The 21,030-nt window shown below is 54.5% G+C and overlaps 1 protein-coding gene across 1 annotated transcript; it reads right to left on the reverse strand.

The window, feature by feature from the left end:
- Nucleotides 1-1,687: 1,687 nt before the first annotated feature.
- ELP6 (elongator acetyltransferase complex subunit 6) lies at nt 1,688-20,777 on the reverse strand. Its single transcript, XM_054818752.1, has 7 exons — nt 20,681-20,777; nt 14,542-14,620; nt 13,064-13,134; nt 6,260-6,390; nt 4,455-4,647; nt 2,939-3,085; nt 1,688-2,327 (listed from the first exon to the last, which is right to left on the reverse strand). The coding sequence occupies exons 1-7, from the start codon at nt 20,732-20,734 to the stop codon at nt 2,199-2,201; spliced, it is 804 nt and encodes a 267-aa protein (XP_054674727.1). The 5' UTR covers nt 20,735-20,777; the 3' UTR covers nt 1,688-2,198.
- Between the last annotated feature and the right edge of the window lie 253 nt (nt 20,778-21,030).

The raw sequence follows: 21,030 nt of genomic DNA on the forward strand, positions 1-21,030 counted from the left end.
TCTGATGCTTTGTGACAGTTCCTGCTGCTGGCAGCCCTGCCCAAGACCATCGCATCCGACCTGCTCCCAGGTGACCTGCAGCCCTGTCCCACCGGTCCCAGCCTTGGGGGACCTTTCCCCGGTTGCTGCCTGACCAAGGCCCCGGGCTGCTCCCATCCAGGTCGAGGGGACGAAGGCCAGAGAGAGCGCAAAGCTCATGCCAAGACCCACCTGCTTTATCGGTTGAGATGCAGCGTTGCACAAGCTCTGGCTCACATACAAAGAGCTGCATGTAGCAGTGGCGCTGAGCACGCAGATGTTGGCCAACCCTGCACAAGGTCAGCCTGTTCTGCCATCAATCGCATCCCTCCTAATCTGCGCTTTCTGCACTGCCTTCCTGCAGCATCAGCTCCAGAGCAAGGTCTTGGTTCAGTCGTGGCCGTGCCGGTGGCCTTGGCTCAGCAGAGCTGCCAGATCAGCCTCTGGCGTTCACGTCCCGGTGGCAGATGCCAGCTCTGGATCTCAGGCAGGGATAGAGGAAATGCTCGGTTCGGTCTTCGCCATGAACCGGGAGCCACCACAGGTTTCACCTCCCTTTCTCCAGGAGGCATCTCCCAGATGCTGCCTGCCCAAGCCCTCACCGCCTCCCTGCCGCAATCACCACTGGTTATGGGTGCAACAAAAGCCTGCGGACACCGGGGCACACCGAAATACTGGGCTGTTAGGAAACAATGGGCAAGCAGCACTGTTGTGCAGCACAGGTTAAGGGCAGCTGGTTCGGAAGGGCCTTGGATCCCGGGGAAATGTCCCCCTGCATGGGGACACTGGGGGTCGGGGTGCTGCTCCCCACATGGTGCCTGGCCCGCACACCCTGGGAATGTGCTGACTCCGAGCCCAAGGCAGCCTCTGGTTTGTTGCTTGGGTGCAGGCATTGGCCGAGCACAGAAAGAACCGGGTAAAAGCCACCAGCAACGTCACACAGTCACCCTGCTGGTTTCGGAGGAGGGAGGCACAACCTCGGAGCAGGGATGGTTTGGGATCTCTCCCAGGGGAAGCTAATCACACAAGTATTACTTCAATTATACACCATTACATGCGCATTACAGGTGCGGCCGTAGTGTCTGCAGCAACCAGAGCCAGCAGCTCCCTTCCCCAGGACCTGCTGGTCATCTCGTCCTCCCTGTGCAGGTTGTGACCGGGCACTGTCCCCCAGGCACTGCCACCATGCTGGGCCAGCAGGAGTGGCACTGGGCTCTGCGCTTGCACGACTGGCGGCCGAGAAATGTGTTTTACACCAGCAAGGCACAGCAGACACCAGCCTCTGGGTTCCCGTACAGCCGGCACACCAAACTCCAGATTCGGCCTGTGCGCTTCCCATACAGAGATCCATGGTTACTTAATGCCTGTACCCTTATCTAATTAAAATTAGTGATTAGTAGCCCCCAATAATGCTTTGATGCAGGCAGGTGATGTAAGTGCTAGTAATGATTTGTGATCGGGAGGCAGTGGCTGAGACACAGGCTCGTGTACAAGCGTATGTCCGTCGCCCAAAGCCAAGGACGAGCTTGGGAAGGCGCAGGCTAAACGGACACACGGGCACGGGGGTTTCATGTGAAAAGAGGGAAAGTGACAAAACAAAGCAAGGGATCAACCAAGCAAGGCAGCCTTTAGGTCTGAGAGCAGCAAGGTGAGGGACTGTACATATAGCTATAGCTATAGATTTTTTTTAATTGTGTGCAAGCTGGGAGTTGAGTAAATCTCTCCTGTGCCAGAGCTGGGAGAAAGGTAAGGATTGCAACACGTTCCTAGACCATCCCTGCCTCCACCCGCTGTGTCATCTCGTTAAATGCCAGCCAGAGGTGCCATAACGCACCGGAAAAGGTGAGGCACACCCAGCCCTCGGGGCATCTCCCCTGCTTGTATTTACACGCTCTAAGGGCCATTCTTGCAAGTTTTTGCTCTTCCCCTTGGCCTCCCTATGTTGGGAACGGGGTGGGAGGACAAAAGGACGCAGCAAGCTCTGGGCAGGCCGATCCCCTTGTTGGCATGCAGTTCGACACGCATTTAAGCTTCCCTCCTGGGTCAGTTTGCTGCGCTGCTCCTGGAAGGCGCTGGTGCCGCAGCCAGGCTGGTTTGGTGGCACGGCTGGTCTAGAGGTACCACCAGCCTCGCCGGCCTTGCTCCGTGCTGCTCTCCCAGCGCTGCGCGGTATCACAGCATCACAGGACTGCGGCTGACAGCCCTCGAGCAAAAAAGGTGACGTTCTTGTCCTGGATCTTATACTGGTAGATCTGGACAAGATCCTGCTCTGCTGTCAGCTCCAAGGACACTCTCCTAATTATTTTAATCTGCAAAGGAAAAGGAACAGGAATATCATCCCTTTGGCTGCCCCAGTCACGGCATCCTCACCCCCCCACGCCTCTCGCTGGCCTGCAGGGAAGGTGCATCGCTGATAGAAAAACCATCGCGCGGCTGCCTGTCACCAGTCCCTTTGGTGGCAGCCCCTGACGAGAGACCACACAGTAACCAGGCCCCGGTGACCCAGCCACCCTCCCAGCCCAGAAGAGATCGCGGCAGGTCAGGCTGAGATCCACCGACAGGACACTTTGGGGAAGCTTCCCAGGAACTAGATATTTTTCTTTGCCATCAGCTTGGGGCAGGAGACAGCCTGCCCTGCAGCCACTGTATAAACCCTTTCCAGCTTCCAGGGATGGGGGAGTCCCCAGGCGGCAGGATGTCCCCAAATATCCCCACGGAAGGAGAGTCACAGCCGTAAGAGCCCGGGTGCTCCAGCAGATCCTGGTGACCGCAGCAAGACTGCTCGTTAGCCCTTAGACGTGCCGCAGACCAGGCTGGTCCTGAGCCGTCTCCCCTGGGGCAGAGGAGCATCTCGCTACCCTTGGGCCTGTCATGTGTGACATTAACGTGCGCCACCTCTCCATGCTCTCCCGTGCATTACCTGCCCGTGAACATCCTTGCAGAAGCCGGTTGCCAGCCCCTCTACCCACAGGATGAGGTCACTGTGATGACACAGGGAGTTTACAACCAGTTCATTTTCCTCGTCTTCTGAATCCTCGTTGCTGTGAACCAGCACCACGATGTTCCCCTGGAACGGGAGCACGCGGCAGCGATGAGCCCCTGGCTGATTCCTAATCCGCTCAGGGTAAGGAAGGGGAGATAGCAACGGGAGCTTGCGCAAATGCCCGGCTAACTAAGCTACTTAGCAATCCCCCAGCACGGCAGCTGGTTCTGAGCTAAAGTCCACTGGGAAAATAAACAGCAGATACATATATAAAACTCTGAAACAGCTTGCTGTATATATATTGTATTTACATACACACACATATATAATGTGCAGCCTAAAAATGCATCGAGCCTTTGTTACGAGACAGCTATCTAGTTATAAACCAGTCTGTCAGGCCACGCAAGCGGCAACTCTCTGAATTAATTCAGAACAGCTAAATAAAGCCGTGGCCGAACGGCCACAGCCAGAGCCGCGATGCTCGAACCTTCACAGCTCTCACAAGAAGCGCGGAGCTCCCCAACGCAACGCCAGCTCTATTAAAAACACATCCCAAGAGTCTCTGCCTCAGCCCATGCAGGTCACCAAGGACTTAAAATAGCATGAAATTCCCAATCAATTAAAATGTTCTTTAAAGCTTCAGAACATCTTATATGGAAATAGAAATGTGTTAGCACGATTTATCATCTTTTTTAGCTGTTTTTGGAGGTAAATATTCTCAGCAGGCAGAACATCCCCTGTCAGCATTTACAGCACAAACACCCTGGCACCATATGAAGTGCAGGATAACAAAACCTGACACCATCTACTTTATTTCTCACTCAAGCAGAGAGAAGTGGCCAGGGTGGGGGACACTGCCATGTAAATAGCGGAGGATGGATGTGACTGTAACGATTTTTGGCTGCGATGCCCTCAGAAGTTAGCACGTCGCTGGGGAGATCTTTGTACAAGTGCTGTATCGTCACACGCCCTTAGAAACCGGCCGGTGCGACACACAGCAACGCTGAAGATCGGTGGAAGCAGAGACTCGCGTCCCCTCCAAGTGGGAGACCTTCATCTCTGTCCCCTGCGAGACTCATCAGCCCCTCGCTACCTTCATAACCTGTTTCCTTCCCTGCCCACACACACACCATGGCTGTGAGTAGAGATCTCTGGAGAGCCAGGAACTCTAAGAAACAGGATTTTACACCTCGAAACCCTGCTCACACATCAGGGACAGAGAGCGCCCTTCTCTGGGCAGCACCTCCTGGGAAACCAGTTGCAAAGGTACTCCAGGGACTAACACAACTCCCTGAGGGTGACCCTAGAGCTATGATTTTTAACTTCTGGGACAGCCAAAGCCTTCCAAAGCCTCCTCATGCACAGGTGGAAAAAGAAAAGAAAGCCGGGCTTTGCTCCAGAGGCTCTTTTGTACACGTAGCGTACAGGACGCTGCACGTGGAGGGAGCAGTACCTTCAGTTGGGAGCACACCACGACTCTGCAGTAGTGGATGAAGTCCAGCACCGCCACCGGCGCGGCGCCCAGGCTGAGCAGGACGCTGAGGTCGTCCACCAGCAGCACAGGGCCCTTCCAGGAGTCGCTGTCGGCAGGAGTCAGGGACGTCCGGACGAAGTCAAACAAGGCTTTGAGGTTGGAAGTGCTCTCACTGGAAGAGAAGGAGGAGATCTCAAGGGGCTTGGCCCATGCACGCGTTGTGTGTCTCCCTCCTCACGCGCTGACCCAATGCAGGGAACGCCCACCTACACCCTCCCTGCTGTCCCCACTGCTGTGACAGGTCCTACACTTCCCCACAGTCACGGCTCCTTGAACACTGCCAGGGAGCCAGGGGCAGCCACAGCTTCTCTGGGCACCCTGGGCCAGGGCCTCAGCACCCTCACAGGGAAGGATTTCTGCCTCACATCCCATCTCCATCTCCCCTCCTGCAGCTTCAGGCCATTCCCCTTGGCCTGGCACTCCCTGCCCTTGGCACCAGCCCCTCTCCAGCTTTCCTGGAGCCCCTGCAGGGACTGGAAGGGGCTCTAAGGTCTCCCCACAGCCTTCTCTTCTCCAGGCTGAACCAGCCCAACTCTCTCAGCCTGAGGTCTCCAGAGCAGAGGTGCTCCAGCCCTCGCAGCATCTCCGTGGCCTCCTCTGGACTCGCCCCAACAGCTCCGTGTCCTTCTTGTGCTGGGGACCCCCGAGCTGGACGCAGCACTGCAGGGGGGTCTCCCCAGAGCGGAGCAGAGGGGCAGAATCCCCTCCCTCGACCTGCTGCTCACGCTGCTGGACACGCAGCCCAGGACACGGGTGGCTTTCTGGGCTGCCAGCGCACGTTGCCAGCTCATGTGGAGCTTCTCGTCCCCCAACACCCCAAGTCCTTCTCCTCAGGGCTGCTCTCCATCCATTCTCCACCCAGCCTGGAGTTGTGCTTGGGATTGCCCCGACCTACGTGCAGGACCTTGCCCTTGGCCTTGTTGAACCTCATGAGTTTCACACAGGCTCACTTCTCAAACTTGTCCAGTGCTTGATCCTGCCACACTCCATCAACACCCACTCACCAGACCCAAAGGGCTGCACGGTCCCACAGCACAGGGGTCTGCGGGGTTTCAGTGCCCACCCTGGGTCGCACCAAATGTCCGTCTACCCCAGGAGGACTCTGAAACAGCGGAGAGCCAGGAGCATACAGGAACAGGGCAAGTGCACGGCCATCCTTGCTCAGAGGCTGCCTGACCCAGAGGTGGTATCTTCCAATTTAACAGCCGTCAGTGGATTTTTTTTTTCTATCAAATCGTCAGGGACAACGAGAAAGTAAAGCGGGAATAAAAAGGAAAGCCAGCATGGTTAAAGCAGCACTGTTCTCTTGGATGAGAATAAAACTTGGAATAATAATAAAAAAAAAAGAACAAAACTGCTTGGATGGAGATTTATTTGACACAAAACACATTGAGTGCTGAAGTAAATTTTCTCTAGACCTATAACATGCTTGGCAATGAGGATGGAGGCAGAAATTGCCCCAAAATGCTGGAGAAGGGGGACAGAATCCCTCTCTGAGCAGCAGGGAGAGACAGGGCAGGACAAGCACAGCAGCATGCACGGCGCTGGCATTTCCCTTCCCTTGGGTGTCCAGCTACCGAGTCCTTGGGCCCCGGAGGGAAGCCCAGAGGGAGCTGGGTCTCAGCTCTGGACCTCACTGCTGCTCTCGGTGTGGGCAGGAGACACGATGGGGGGAAACGCTCTGTGCAGGGGGCCCTGCTGAGCCCCCAACCGCTCAGGTTTACCTTATAAACTGGAGAGGACTGGGGTGTCCTGACTGCTCCTCCTCCTCTCCAAACAAGAGGTCAAGGCAAGACTTGAGGCCTTCCAAGAAGACAAGCTGTCCCCGTTCTTTGGCAGCGGTCAGACTGATTCCCTCGAGAGAGCAAAACATTATGTTGCAGAGTGAAACAGCTTCGGAGGAATGGTGCAAACAGAACCAAGCAGATCGACAGCCAATTTTTATCAGGTCTTATCTAAATGTGCTAATAAAGTCAATGCCTCAGTGACTCCTGCACAGGAGATGAAAGAGGCAGTTCTGCTACGCTGGTGGGCACATTTGCTTTCCTGTATTTTGCCAGGAGGAAAAAAATAAACACTGATATGGGGGGCTTAAACATCCTGAAATTGCTCCTGGGAAGACAACAGCATCGCTGCATGGGAGAAAAACAGCTTCTTCTCCAGAGGCAGGGAGAGGATGTGTACAGACTTCTCCATGCTGCTCCAAGGACCCCGTGGTGAGCAATTTCTTCGCCCTCCCTTCTTGGGCGGCAAAAGCCTTTGGTTTTCACTATCTCCAAATCACCGCTATGGCAATAACGACTCCCCAGCACAACCCATGCACCTGAGCGAGGCCCGGCCCCAACCTGGATAAACGCCGTGGGCTGGGCACCCTGATGCTTGCACAACGCCCGGGAGAGAGCAGCCTGGCCGGGGCTCCCACGGGAAGCACCACAAACTGCCTGGGGCTGCGACTCAAACTCAAGCCGAGATTTCCAGCTCTCAGCCCTGCTTCACGATGAGGCCGACCTCAAGAGCCACATGCTGGGCACGTCCAGGGAGAAAGCCCTGGCGAAGTTGTAGCAGACATGCAGAAGATCCCAGCTGGAGATCTAGTTCATGAACTCCTATCTCATCTTCCCTTCTTTCACCAGCAAGGGTTACTTTTGCCAACCATTCTATAGCTCCTCAGCTTACTGGTAACTGCATCAGACCACCTTAAAGGAGAAAATTTAATACCTGTTACTGTCACAAACATACAAAGATATCTCACGCGCATTATCTTCAAACCTCAGCCAAACTCTGCATTTCCCATCAGGAAGAAGTGCAAATTTGCTCGGCTTTCCAGTGTGGGTTGCTTCCCACATTTCACAATGGGGCTGCAATTTCTTAAATTGGAACCAAGGAGCATTAACGCCAAGATTCGCAGCGTCTCGGCAGCCTGGAAGTAGGGCTGTTGTGCAACGCAGCAGGTAGGTGGACAAGATGGCGAGACAGACGGTTTACAAAGACTTCAGGAAGGTTTAGCTCAGTGCAGTATTGCTTGACAGGCAGAACTGGTGAGCCAGAGGCAGGGAACCAGAAACAAGGATCCTGAGAAAGCAGTTCCCGTATCCCCCGAGAGAAGACATCCCTTCGGGATGTTGCGAGATTTTGAACCCTCCGAAGAGGGTGGCTGAGCAGGACTGGTCAGGAGCAGAAGGAACTCCTAGGGCAGAGGCAAGAGCCCGTACCTTAAGCCAGGACTGGCTGCTGCCTGAACGCTGGAAGAGGCACACAGCAGCAGCGCTGGTGCTTTTGACCAGGAACTTTTTAAGCCTCATAGAAAATACAGATTTGTGCTTATTTCCTAAGCAATCGTGCTTGGAGCTGCAGGACACTTGAGCACAGAGTCTGAGTTGCCCAGAAAGGAGAGGGCTCAGAGCAGCTCTTCCCTCTTCCCCGAGGACCTCAAGTGCTGCTGAACAGAGCGATGTGCTTGGCACTGTCCCAACACCTTCTTTTGAAAAGCGCTTGGAGGTTTTCCAAGCATTTCCCAGTCCTCACGACACCCCTGAGAGCCACCGCGCTCTCTGCTCACACGCGAGAGGGAGATGCAGCAAAGCGATGTTTCCACTTCTGCCTCCTGCTTTCTACCCCCGTGTTTCACCTGCTCGACTTTCCTGTTATTCTGACATGAAAATGTAAGTGCCAACATTTTAAAAGCCCTTTTCTTCTTTTTATTAAAAAAAATTTTTTTAAAAAATTATATTTTAAAGCTGCATCTTAAGCATCTGATGAATGAGACAATCCCTGCGAGGGGCTGGGCCCAGCTGCTTTGTGAGCGTGGTATTTCCACACGAGGACCACCAGAGAGAAGGTCTGGGTAGATAAGGGAGAGGTCCTTCCCCGGAAGATTAACCCTGAGCTCCTGCGAGGCTTATCACTTGCCACACGTTCAGTGCTAACGAGAGGAAAGACAGATTTCCACTGCCTTCCCTCCCAGCTGAAATGCGAGGGGCAGAGATCCATTCATCAGGGCCGCTGCCAGAAAATGCTGTCTACGGCAATTAGAAAACGATGGATCGGAGGCAACGTCTTCCATCACGGCCATGGGATGCTTTGACAAGCATCCTCGACTAGCAGAGGCTACACTGCGGCAAAGCCTGTCTGACGTGCGCACCTCAGATCCAGTTTTTAAATCAGCCCTGAGCTTGCCCTTCTTCTTCTTCTTCCTGTTCTTCCACACGTGCTTCTGGGAGGAAATCGGTCCCACCTGCCAGAGCAGAGCCTCAGGCAAGGCACTAGCCAGCGTTTTTGGACATACTCCTTTTGTTTTCAAGTGCCCTCTCAATAGCTAGCATTAACCAGCAAGTGTTGCAGCACATCCTTGCCTCATTAATCCACATCGTCTCCTCTCTTTTCCCCTTCTCCCAGACAAGCCAGGAGCAGTAATTCCCATGAAGGAGACTCTGACAGAGCGCGGGTACCTTACTGCCGTACCTCCCGCCGACCCCGAGCCCAGCAAAGGCTGATGTAGGCTGCAAGGCAGAGGGGTTCGGCTTTTGCAGGTGATATTTGCTCACTAAAACCGTGCCAGAAAGCAGGGCAGGAATGCAGCGCTAAGGGAAGCCTCTTGGGCAACTGCAAGCACACACCATGGAAAAATTTCTAGCCAAGGACAGAAGCAGCTTTATGTGGCACAGGCCAGGAGCGGGGAATGGCTGGCAAATACCTGATGTGCCATAAAGCGGGGCTGGGTTGCATGGCAGTCTCACAAACCTCATCCCATGGTGAACTTTTGGAGTCCACAGGACCCGGCACTTGTGGAAATGCTTTGCTACGGCAGTGACTAAATTCACTATTAGCGTTAACAATTCAGAAACTGATTTTAACTTCGCTTCAGTCATTTCTTCCTGCACACACAAACTCTCTATACTTCCCATCAGCAAGAAAACAGCATCCCCTCTTTAAAACGCCCAGCAGCTCAGCGCTGTTACACCAGGGCCTGCCTGGATGACAGAGAGAGGGGCCAGAGTGTAAGAAGGCGGCAGGCAGGGGCAGCGTGCTCGTGGGTCAGACCAGGAATTCGATCCCCTCGGTGCCATGATGTTCCTGGGTGGACCCAGCAAGCCCAGTCTCATTTTCCAGCTGGGGAACCCGGTCCCAGAGAGACAGCGTTAGATGGAGACCTGGGCTCACCCCACTGCAGTTATCTGCCACAGCAAACCTCTGCTCGTCTCCCAGCTAGCAGCCCGCCCGATGTAACCTCTGGAAGCAGCATAGGAAGCACCAGGACAGCTCAGAGACGATGGAAAAAGTGCTCAAAATGGCCAACAGCACCTGCCTGCCTGCCACAGACACGTCACATGTCCCTCCTGCAGAGCCACAGCGCTGCAGAGCACCCAAACAGCGTGCATTACCAGCCCCGAAAGCTTTCATTATCTCACAGCACCACGCTCCAGTATCACCGGGAGCACACAGACATTATCTCTGGCAATCTGTCATTTATCGATCAAGCCCAGAAATGCTTCTAAAACAGCAGCTCTGCGTGACTGGAGCTGCTAGCTCCACAACGGAGCACAATTGTTCTCGTCTGTCCAGGATACTGCCAGCCGGGCAGCGTGGTGGCCCACCCGCCTGCCAGCAGTGATGTCCCTTCAAACCAGAACCGCTGCTCGCCGCTGGCCATTTCATCAGGGAAAGCAAAATATTTGCAGGGGAGAACTAATAATGGAGCGTGTGAGGCAGCGGTCATTAGCTCAAACAGCAAAGGCAGCCGGGGTACAAAGTGCGATGACCTGCGATCGGGCAACCAGCCAAGGTCTCTTCTCCAGCACAAGTACCTGCAGGGGAAAGCAGAGGTGACCAGGCGATGTCCCCTGGTCTGTGATCTCAGTGCTGTGGCAGGGGACAGGGGAGCACGCAAGAGGGAGATCAAATGGGGACAAATATCTTTTTCCTTTAAAACAAAATAAACATTGTACAAATGAGGGAGGGAACACCAATCTGCTCTGGTGCCATTAGTCTTGCTACGGCCCAGCATGTTCTCTACAAGGTCATGACAAATAACATTAACTGTCCCTTAAAATTAAGTACAGATCCTCATGAAAAGAGCAGGATTTGCAGAAAAGGAAAAGTGTGAAGCCAGTATTGCCGAGCCAGCATAGGCACAAAAATCCAGGGAAGCATTTTCCTGCGAGTAAAAATACATCACTGCATTTAGCTAACACATTTAGGAACTGGTTCTGAACTGGTAAGACCTGGCAACACCGTGGGGAAGCAGCACGTAAGGTCAGCAGTACCAATATTCAGTATATCACCATACAGCAGGTGAACAAGGACCAGATCCACAAGCATCACTGTAAAGACCGTATAATACGACCCCGGCCCCAGGACCCTTCCTGGAACCACCCTGTCCCCAGCACAAACAGGAGCATCACTAAGTTATGAAGCTCGTCCAACTGCAGTCTTTCGTAAGTGCATCATCTTCTACCAGGAATTACGCATCGCAGATTTAGCCTGTGGATGGGATACATAACGCAGGTGGCTGCCCACGGGCCAGATTCTTCCAAGCAGTTCCCAGAGGAACTACAGCCTGACCCCCCTGCAACTCTCCCGGCCAACACAGAGAGCCAGGCACCTGGTCTTCAGCTCACCACCGAGGAAGAGGAGATGGGAAGGGAGCGGCCGGTCGTTTGGTGAAGCACGCAGCACACCTAACTGCAGCGTGACACAGCTCAGGATACTGCCTGAAATCGGGGTTTGCTGCAGCCACGTAAACGAGATCCCAGCTGGTCTGCGGTAGAGAGCTCCAGCAGCAAATTCTTAAACAAGTCCAAGAGTGGAACTAACCATCCAAAAACTACCTTTACTGAGCCTGATGTGTTCATTCGGGCAATGAAGGATTAAAGCAGAGACAAGATCTTACGGAAACTCAGACAGATATAAATAACTGATGTTACGACCTCCAGCTCCTCAGAGCTTAGGAAGAATTCACAACCACCGACCGCACAAGCATCTGTGAAGTTAGAATGTCAGAGTGACTCAGACTTGAAACCAATGGGACAGGGACAGCTCGCTGCTGCGGGCAAACGTGATCGCTTCTCTGAACTCCCCTGCGCAAACTGTATTGTTCTTATCACCTCCCTTCGTGCCAGTAACCTTTCTATTGAAGCATCAGACAGCACATCATTTCAATTTGCATTGCACGTGTGCTCCAGTTAATCCTCATGTTCTCTCCCTTCTCAGACTCTCCCACGAGGGAGATGACAACAGCACCTATTAAAAGCACGCGCACAAGCTGCGCGCCGGGAAATTTCGCCACATTAGAAGACACACCAACAAACACAATTCTGCTTTTAGAGCAGGCAAGGATCCCATATTTAGCAGCTGAATCTCCTACCGGTTGCTATGCTCCATTTCCTATCCCACTTAGCAAGTTCCCCCCAAGATTTCCTCCTCTCTGCAACACGAAGGCCAGAACTATTCAGCACTCGCAGAGGTTGGTTTGCTCAGCAGCGGGGAATCTGCTCTGCAGGGAAATCTGACTGTGGGTTAAAGCTCCACATGGAAACGCTTCCTTTGCTCAGTCCATTTTATTTAACTTAGGTCTGAGCTCTCAGACCACTGATCTCCTCTTAAAAGGTAAAAATCAAGTATTAAATAAAATACAGTTGCTTAGCAAGTACCAAAACTCAATCCACATTTACAGTGGGGAATACACCGTCATCGCAACACCTGGTTCTTCAACACCTGGAAGTCTCCATAAGCAGCAGCGCTGCTGGGACTTCAGCAGAACCAAGGGAGGGAGGACCAACGCAAGCCCTCATCCCTTTGGCCCTGGATGGTCACCTGGACCTCACAACCGGAGCATTTCACGTCTGAACATCGTACAAAAAGCCCAAGAGAGTAAAGGCAGAGCTCAGACTGATTTGCGGACACTGGGAATGACCCTACCTACTCATTTCAGAATCCTTGCCTGACTCACCACGGGAAAGAAATCCGTAAGAACGTACTCAGCGCTTGTGGCTCCTCAAATGGCTCGAAGTGGATTGAGGCCAAGAGAGGCATACGGGTGTCCTTCTGAATTTACAGGTGGTTTGGCCCAAAGGACGTCATCACAACGTAACCACAGGACAGAGGATAAAGTCACCTCAGGACCTCCTGCGCCGTACAGCCAGTGCATCCTGCAGGCGTACAGAGAGCCCGCAGGGACACAGGTACCACAGGACTCTTCTCCCCAGAGCACTAATGAAACTACATCTGCTGGTCTGGGCTTGTCTGGAGAATGCTGATCTCTGGAAAACATTTCTAAAAATAAAGAAAGTGAGCAGCATTCAGCTCTCTGCCCTCTCCGGGCCCGGTGGGGCCCTTGCAGTGAGCCTCGTAGCCAGGTTTTTGCCCTGTATCACATCCCTTCTCCAGCCGCAAGAGCGCCCATCCTGACTGTCCCCATCAACATCTGCAAACACTTGCTCACATGCAATTCCCGTTCCCTGTTCTCATTCCTTTCCACCCAACAGAAACTACCTGGGCCTGTAATTATTAACCTACGCCGAGACACTTACCAGCTTCTGTGCTACGATGTTATAGTGACTGAAGGACTGGAGCAGGGCCACAAAGCAAACCTTACAGCCAGCTGGGTGAGAAGACAAAAAAGACATGTTATCATTTCAATTTTGCAAGCTGCCATTATCAAAGCACATAAATCACAGCAGCCAGGCTACAAATCTGTCTGGAAAGGCCTTGAAGTGAGACAGGTCTAGGCAGCCCTTCGCTTGCTCATGGCTGGGCTTTTGATTTTCCCCTTTCTATAGGATTTCCACATTAGGGAAAATGTTAGTCAGTTTAAAAAGAAAGGGAAAGAGCAAGAAAATGATGACATAAAAAAAGCAGAAGGCCTTTTTTCTGTCTCGTGCCATCCTGCCCTGGGATCTCCTGGCACTGTTTCCCAGTATTACTGCAAGGAGGCCAACGGCCGACCCTGACACGAACTACTGAAACCACTGACACGCCAAAAATCCCTGTTTTGGCTCTCATAGGGCAAGCGACCTTGTCTGGAAAAACCCACAGAACAAGCAATTTTGACAAAGAAACCTCACTAAAATGTGAGTTTTTTGGAAAACCCAGCATGTGACAACCTGGCCTCATGGTTTGGGTATGAACAAAATCAGTGTATTTGTTTCTCCCTGCCAGAGAGCAGGACCAGGATTTCAACTGGAACAAGCCAGTGGAGCCAGTTGAGCCTTCAGTTACGTGCGTTAGCAGAGCCATGCGGGGACTCGGGCAGACCCGGAGGCAGAGCCTCGGCAGAGCTATCCCTTGGAACCGTTCGCACTGTTAGTAACCTGCTCTCCACGGGCTTCCCTGCGGTTTCACTCTGCTCAATTAAGTAAAACAATTTTTTAAAAATGGGGTAAAGCCATAGCTGAGGAAGTGGGAGTTAAGGGGGGGCAGGATGCACTCAGCCCCGCTACCTGCGCAGCACTCTGAGCTAAGTTTCAAGCTCTACAGTCCGACCAGATTTGCTGGGCTGGCTGCTTTGCCAGCAAAAAGCTGGAGGAGTCCATGAATCCAGCGTCTGCTCTGCAGGGGCTGGTAGGTTACTCACAGGTGAAACTGTTAGCAGAAAAGCAATTAGGCAACTTGCCAGTTTCTTTGTTTGGTTCTTTACTCACTGCTAGCTTATCTATTTGTTAGTTGTTCCTGATATTTTTAATTATGTTATAAAACACATAGCTAGTGAAGGAATTATAGTCAACACCTCGCTGTCAGACGCCCAGGCGATTTACAACGTTCACTGCACTAATGACGAAACAAGGTGCATGGACATTATGGGACATGCCCAGGGATATACAGCAAGTTCCGAGAACAAGTCGGGACTGGGGTCCATAAATCCAGATCCCAAAGATTTGCGCTAATCCAAGGATGCCTCATGCTCTGCAAAATCAGCCTCTGCTCACAGAGAAACACTTTAGGCTGAAGGAAACTCCAAGGAGCTGGCAAAGGCAAACCCTTGCCTTGGAGAGTCCTGCTGCTGACATACCTCTGAGGTAGAAGGAGAGGAAATGGTGCACCAGGAAGCTGCCATCTGTTCTGGTGTCTCGCAGCAGTGTGAATTTACCCTGAAAAAGAAGCAGCAAGATCACTTAACAGAGGAAAATGAGGGCACAAACTGCTCCCGGTTCCATCCTGGTAGACAAGATGTCTGCTCAGGCTAGGGGAAACTCTGCAGGTTATCAGTCAGAGAAAAGACGAGGACTAGCAGCGCTCCTGCCACCTGTCTGTTTACAAAGGGATGCCAGCGCTCCCTCCGGACACAGCCCACGGGGAGGCATCGGAAGATGTTGAGTTCACTTCTTTCTCAAAGACGCGCCCACCAGCTAAAAGCTCTTGCGCCAGACTGAGACCCCAGCTGGACCCCCACGCTCCATGCCCACGAAGAGCCACCTCCTCACACGGGAACACCCGGCTGCCGCAGAGGACACCAACAAGCAGCACTGCGCTTTCCAGTGCCGGCACATCCAGAGCACAGGCGTATTCGTGCCCTTGGTGCTGGACACCATTGTCACGGGTGGCTGTGAGCGATTCCCACCTCCCAACTCTGTCCTCCTCTCCTCCAGTTCGCAGTCATCTTCTTTCTACTCCACGTGGCACAGATGGCAGGGGGACAACAGCCACCCACTCTGTCCCCAGTCCATTCTCCCACCACCACGGCCAGCGTCACTTGTGCTTCTCCCGTCCCCAAACAGCCCTCCCTGTCCCAGGCTTACCTCAAACACAGAATCACAGAATGCTTTGGGTTGGAAGGGACCTCAAAGATCATCTAGTTCCAACCCCCAAACATGCCACATTCAGAGCAGAAAACCTCATCATCAAAATATGCATAGTGGAGCTCTCTACCCAAAGTATATACCTTGTTTTGATCATGCAGGAAATTAATTCCGTTCATCAGTGTGTGCTTGTTATCAGTACCAGTCTCATCAAGGCATTTGTTTCCATTAAAACCTCAGTCAAGATGTTTCTTTAATCAATACAAATCATAGAAGGGCTGCTTTTAATCACAAAGAACTTATCAATGCTTCCCCCCCCCCCAATCTGTTAGAAGAAAAGAAGAAGCCTTTTGCAGCAACAAGCAATCTACTCATAGGCAATCCACAAGCCATCTATCAGAGTTAACTCCCCAGCGCCTAAAACGTGTTATAAAGCCGTGCTAATGGAACGGCAAATATTGAACGCGTCTGCAGGGAATGCAAAGCAGAAGCCAGGGTACAGAAGTGCTGCTCTGCCTCAGCCAGAGAAAGCTCTTTCCCACCCAAAAAAAAAAAAAAAAGGGTTATGCCTCTGTGGCCATTACAATAAGAGGAGGCACCACCCTGGTGAGCATCTCACCGAGACGTATCCTCTGTGGCCAAGCCTGGAGTCGTCTCTGGGTTCAAACAGCACAAGCTGAAACGTTCAGCGGTTTATCTCCTGCACAACTCCATCCCCTTCAACTCCCCTCTTCCCCACAACGGCCCCCTCCAACAGCAGGCTGAATGCCACCCCAAGCGCCCTCCCTCGCCTGCCAGCTCTCGAAAGGCTCTCTCCTTCGCTCCCACATACGCGAGGCAGAACACGGCAGAATGTTAGCATTCAGAGCATACATTATTTCGCTTTTTTTCAAACCTTCCAGTTATCAACCCTTAAATCCTGTCAACCCTCGCTTCACTGTCACACTGCAGCTGCTTAGCACTCAAAACTCTTCGTTTCTGACACTCAGACGCCCAGCTAGCCAGGGGTGGAAATGTCCAATCCGTGCGTCTCCAGAGGCAGCAGCTGAACCAAAGCACAGCTGCTGGGAGGAAGGAAGGCAACAGAAAAACTGGGAAACTCCAGCATCCTGCTTGTGGCTACAGAACTGCCCCAAAGGCTTTACCAGCTCCAGAGCACGGGACACACATACAGGAATCGGGGTTCTACCAGTCGTGTCGACACAAGGAGGAAGGCACGCAAAGCCAGCAGGAATCTGCGAGGCTTTCCAAAGTTCTGCAAACCCCCGTGGTGACGCTGTTCTCACGCAGGTCCACGCACCTCCTGTACCCGTCCCCACAGACGGCGTATATCACACTGCTTAGCAGCTGTCTGGAAGCAACCACGTCCCTGGAGGGCCCAAGGGCTGCCAGGCAAGAGGAATTCTCCTGCTGAGGAGCAAGTAAGTCCCAGTCTCACCACCAGGACCTTGTTTGCCGACACGCAGAAACCCCTCAGCCCCCAATTTGCGCGGTCTGATTCTCTTCCCCCTCCTGCACATCCTTCTCAAGCCCAGAAGGACACTGCTGGAGGTGAGGCACTTCCAAAAGCACCTTCTCCATCCGTCTGCCCCAGCCCATTCCCTCCAAGTTCTGCTTTCACGCTCTTTCCACCTGCAGGCTACAAGGCAGAAGCTGCAGCAACTTGTTAGAAACTGCCAAAATCCCTTGGCAGGGCAGCAGCGGGTGTCACAAACATTCAGCGGTGACATGTCAGATACACCCACACAGGCGGCAGCTTCATCCACCTACCAGCCCTGCAGTGAAGTCATTTGTCAGCACTTTGAAAATGGCACAAGCCAACCGTGGAGATGCAGAAATGGGGATGGCTGAGATGGGAAGGAGAGATTTGCAAAGGGCTGAAGCTTTTTAAGCACAGCGGGACACCGATTTCCAGCCAGATATCTCGGCACAGTCTACGGACCGTGTCTCCCAAGGGGGAGAGCCCGGCTCCAGACGGCATGGCTCTGTGCAGCAATCGGTGACACTGAGCAGCACAGAGGGGGACTTGTAAAACAAGAATACTCATGATTTACCATCGGGTTACTCCATACCACAGTGTATGAACTCGATCTTCAAACGCTGGCATTAGGGAACAGCGCTTGTTCTGCAGCCAGCCATAACCTGGCGCTACGCTACAGCCAGACACCACAACGAAGAGGAATCTGGGAGCGTGCGGTAGAAGTCCAAGCCCCTGGCTGATGGGAGAGGAAGAGCGGACACAAATATGAGGCAATTCCTCACAAAGAGGAGCCTTTGGTTCAGCTCCTCTGTCAGGTCCTGCCTGGGCTGCCAAGTCAAATTCCAGGATCAAGGCCAAATCTCTTTTCAGTTTTGCTCTGCAGAATTTCCTGTTCGCATCAAGGTGAGCCTCCCACCTCCGAAACCAGCCTTGTGGGTGGCAGCATCCCCGCTCGTCCCACAGCTCCACCATCAGCCACCTTAGAGCACAAGCTCCACTTTGCCAACACAGAACTCCAACAAGGGCTCCTTATCTAGCATTTCATGTGTGTTAAAAACCCAACCATCAACCCACAGGAACCACGGGGACATGGGAATTTACACACCCTCAGCTTATCATAGAACAGTTTGGGTGGGCAGGGACCTCCCAGCCCACCCAGTGCCACCCCTGCCATGGGCAGGGACACCCTCCACTAGCCCAGCTTGCCCAAAGCCCCATCCAACCTGGCCTTGAACCCTGCCAGGGAGCCAGGGGCAGCCACAGCTTCTCTGGGCAACCTGGGCCAGGGCCTCAGCACCCTCACAGGGAAGGATTTCTGCCTCCCATCCCATCTCCATCTCCCCTCCTGCAGCTTCAGGCCATTCCCCTTGGCCTGGCACTCCCTGCCCTTGGCACCAGCCCCTCTCCAGCTTTCCTGGAGCCCCTGCAGGGACTGGAAGGGGCTCTAAGGTCTCCCCGCAGCCTTCTCTTCTCCAGGCTGAACCAGCCCAACTCTCTCAGCCTGAGGTCTCCAGAGCAGAGGTGCTCCAGCCCTCGCAGCATCTCCGTGGCCTCCTCTGGACTCGCCCCAACAGCTCCGTGTCCTTCTTGTCCTGGGGACCCCCGAGCTGGACGCAGCACTGCAGGGGGGTCTCCCCAGAGCGGAGCAGAGGGGCAAAATCCCCTCCCTCGACCTGCTGCTCACGCTGCTGGACACGCAGCCCAGGACACGGGTGGCTTTCTGGGCGGCCAGCACACGTTGCCGGCTCATGGCTTCAGTCTTTCCTTCACAGAGAGTGACACCGCTACCACTGAGCCTCAGCCAACAACCTCTACCAGGTTTGCTTCGAGCCTCGAGGGCCCAACCTCTATCCAGCAGCGCTCTCCTGGCTTTTCCCCAGTGTTTCTTCCCCAGCAGACCGGCCCTGCCCTGCTCCGGGCAGGCTGACAAGGAATTACCTCACCGGCATTTTCCTGCCCAGGAGAAAGCTGCCCCACTCATGTCGTAAGCTCTACAAGGAGGGAAGGGGAGAAGCTCAGACCTACCACCCCAAACCTCCAAGGCACATGGAAAACAAGGAGGTGACTGGTGACAGGCAACACGGCTTCACTAAGGGCAAATCGTGCCTGACACATCTGGTGGCCTTCTGTGATGGGGTTACAGCGTTGGTGGACAAGGGAAGAGCAACTGACGTCATCTACCTGGACTTGTGCAAAGCATTTGACACTGTCCCACACAACATCCCTGTCTCTAAATTGGAGAGACATGGATCTGACAGATGGACCACTCGGTGGATAAGGAATTGGCTGGTCGGTCACACTCAAAGAGTTGTGGTCAACGGCTCGATGTCCAAGTGGAGACCAGTGACAAGTGGTGTTCCTCAGGGTCGGGATTGGGACCGGCGCTGTTTGACATCTTTGTTGGTGACACGGACAGTGGGATCGAGTGCACCCTCAGCAAGTTTGTTGGTGACACCGAGCTGTGTGGTGGGTCGACACGCTGGAGGGAAGGGATGCCATCCAGAGGGACCTGGGCAGGCTGGAGAGGTGGGACCGTGTGAACCGCATGGAGTTCAACAAGGCCAAGGGCAAGGTCCTGCACGTGGGTCAGGGCAATCCCAAGCACAACTCCAGGCTGGGTGCAGAATGGATGGAGAGCAGCCCTGAGGAGAAGGACTTGGGGGTGTTGGGGGACGAGAAGCTCCACATGAGCCGGCAACGTGAGCTGGCAGCCCAGAAAGCCACCCGTGTCCTGGGCTGCGTGTCCAGCAGCGTGAGCAGCAGGTCGAGGGAGGGGATTCTGCCCCTCTGCTCCGCTCTGGGGAGACCCCCCTGCAGTGCTGCGTCCAGCTCGGGGGTCCCCAGCACAAGAAGGACACGGAGCTGTTGGGGCGAGTCCAGAGGAGGCCACGGAGATGCTGCGAGGGCTGGAGCACCTCTGCTCTGGAGACCTCAGGCTGAGAGAGTTGGGCTGGTTCAGCCTGGAGAAGAGAAGGCTGCGGGGAGACCTTAGAGCCCCTTCCAGTCCCTGCAGGGGCTCCAGGAAAGCTGGAGAGGGGCTGGTGCCAAGGGCAGGGAGTGCCAGGCCAAGGGGAATGGCCTGAAGCTGCAGGAGGGGAGATGGAGATGGGATGTGAGGCAGAAATCCTTCCCTGTGAGGGTGCTGAGGCCCTGGCCCAGGTTGCCCAGAGAAGCTGTGGCTGCCCCTGGCTCCCTGGCAGGGTTCAAGGCCAGGTTGGATGGGGCTTTGGGCAAGCTGGGCTAGTGGAGGGTGTCCCTGCCCATGGCAGGGGTGGCACTGGGTGGGCTGGGAGGTCCCTGCCCACCCAAACCCATCTGGGGTTCTATGTTTCTATGATTCCTTTCATTATCTAAGCCAGTATCTATGAGGAAAAACCTGGAGTAATATGTAACACATGCATATTTTATTAGATTTTTACCTGAAGCGCTCCACAGCTCTTATACAGAGCGAGGGCGTTTACTTACAGCGTGATTTCATTAGCACAAAAACTGCAGGGATGTAATAAATTAACATAGTGGCCTAAAGGGAGAGAAACCTCTAGAACACACCACAGGGCCCGCAGGAGCGCTGGGGAGCGGGTTTTACCCCCAGTTTTGCTGTTATTCACCATACAGCAGCAACCACCACAGACCCGCCGAGGGCTGCGGGGACACAGCCCGGCCCCTCTACAACAGCCAGAACATATACCGGAACAACGGCCACGGGCGGAGAGAAGGGAAGGGAAGGGCCCGGAAGGGCCCACAGGCCGTTAACCACCGCGGAGAGGCCGAGGCCGCCGCCATGCCGCCTCACGGGGCCCCGCCCCTCCCAGCATGCACCGCGCGGCTCCCGGCGGGCAGCGCTGCCCGGACTACAGCTCCCGGCAGACCCCGCGCGCCCCCCCCACACCCCCTCCGCCGTGGCGGCCCCGCTCCCTCCCGCCCGCCCTCACCCTCTCCGGTCGCTGCGGGGAGGCGTCCAGCAGCTCGTTCAGCTCCGCGAACATGGCGGGCGGCAGCCACGGAGGGAGACCCGGGGGCTTCCGGGGGGGGGGGAGGGAGGGCAGGCGGTGCGGCCCCGCGCATGCGCTGAGCCCAGCTGGACGGCGCCGCCTGCTGGGGGGGTTCGGCCCCGCCCGCCCCTCCCCGCTCCCCTCAGGGCTCAGCGCTGCCCCGGGCTCCCCCAGCCGGTGTCCCGGGACGGGTCGCGGCGGTCCCCACCGTCTCCCCGGGCAGCCTGTGCCGCTGCGGCAGGGCCCCGAGCCCCGGCCTCCCCCGCCGGCCGCGCCCTCCCCCTCAGGCA

The sequence above is a fragment of the Grus americana genome, chromosome 2 (assembly GCF_028858705.1).
Source record: "Grus americana isolate bGruAme1 chromosome 2, bGruAme1.mat, whole genome shotgun sequence".
Classification (NCBI taxonomy): domain Eukaryota; kingdom Metazoa; phylum Chordata; class Aves; order Gruiformes; family Gruidae; genus Grus; species Grus americana.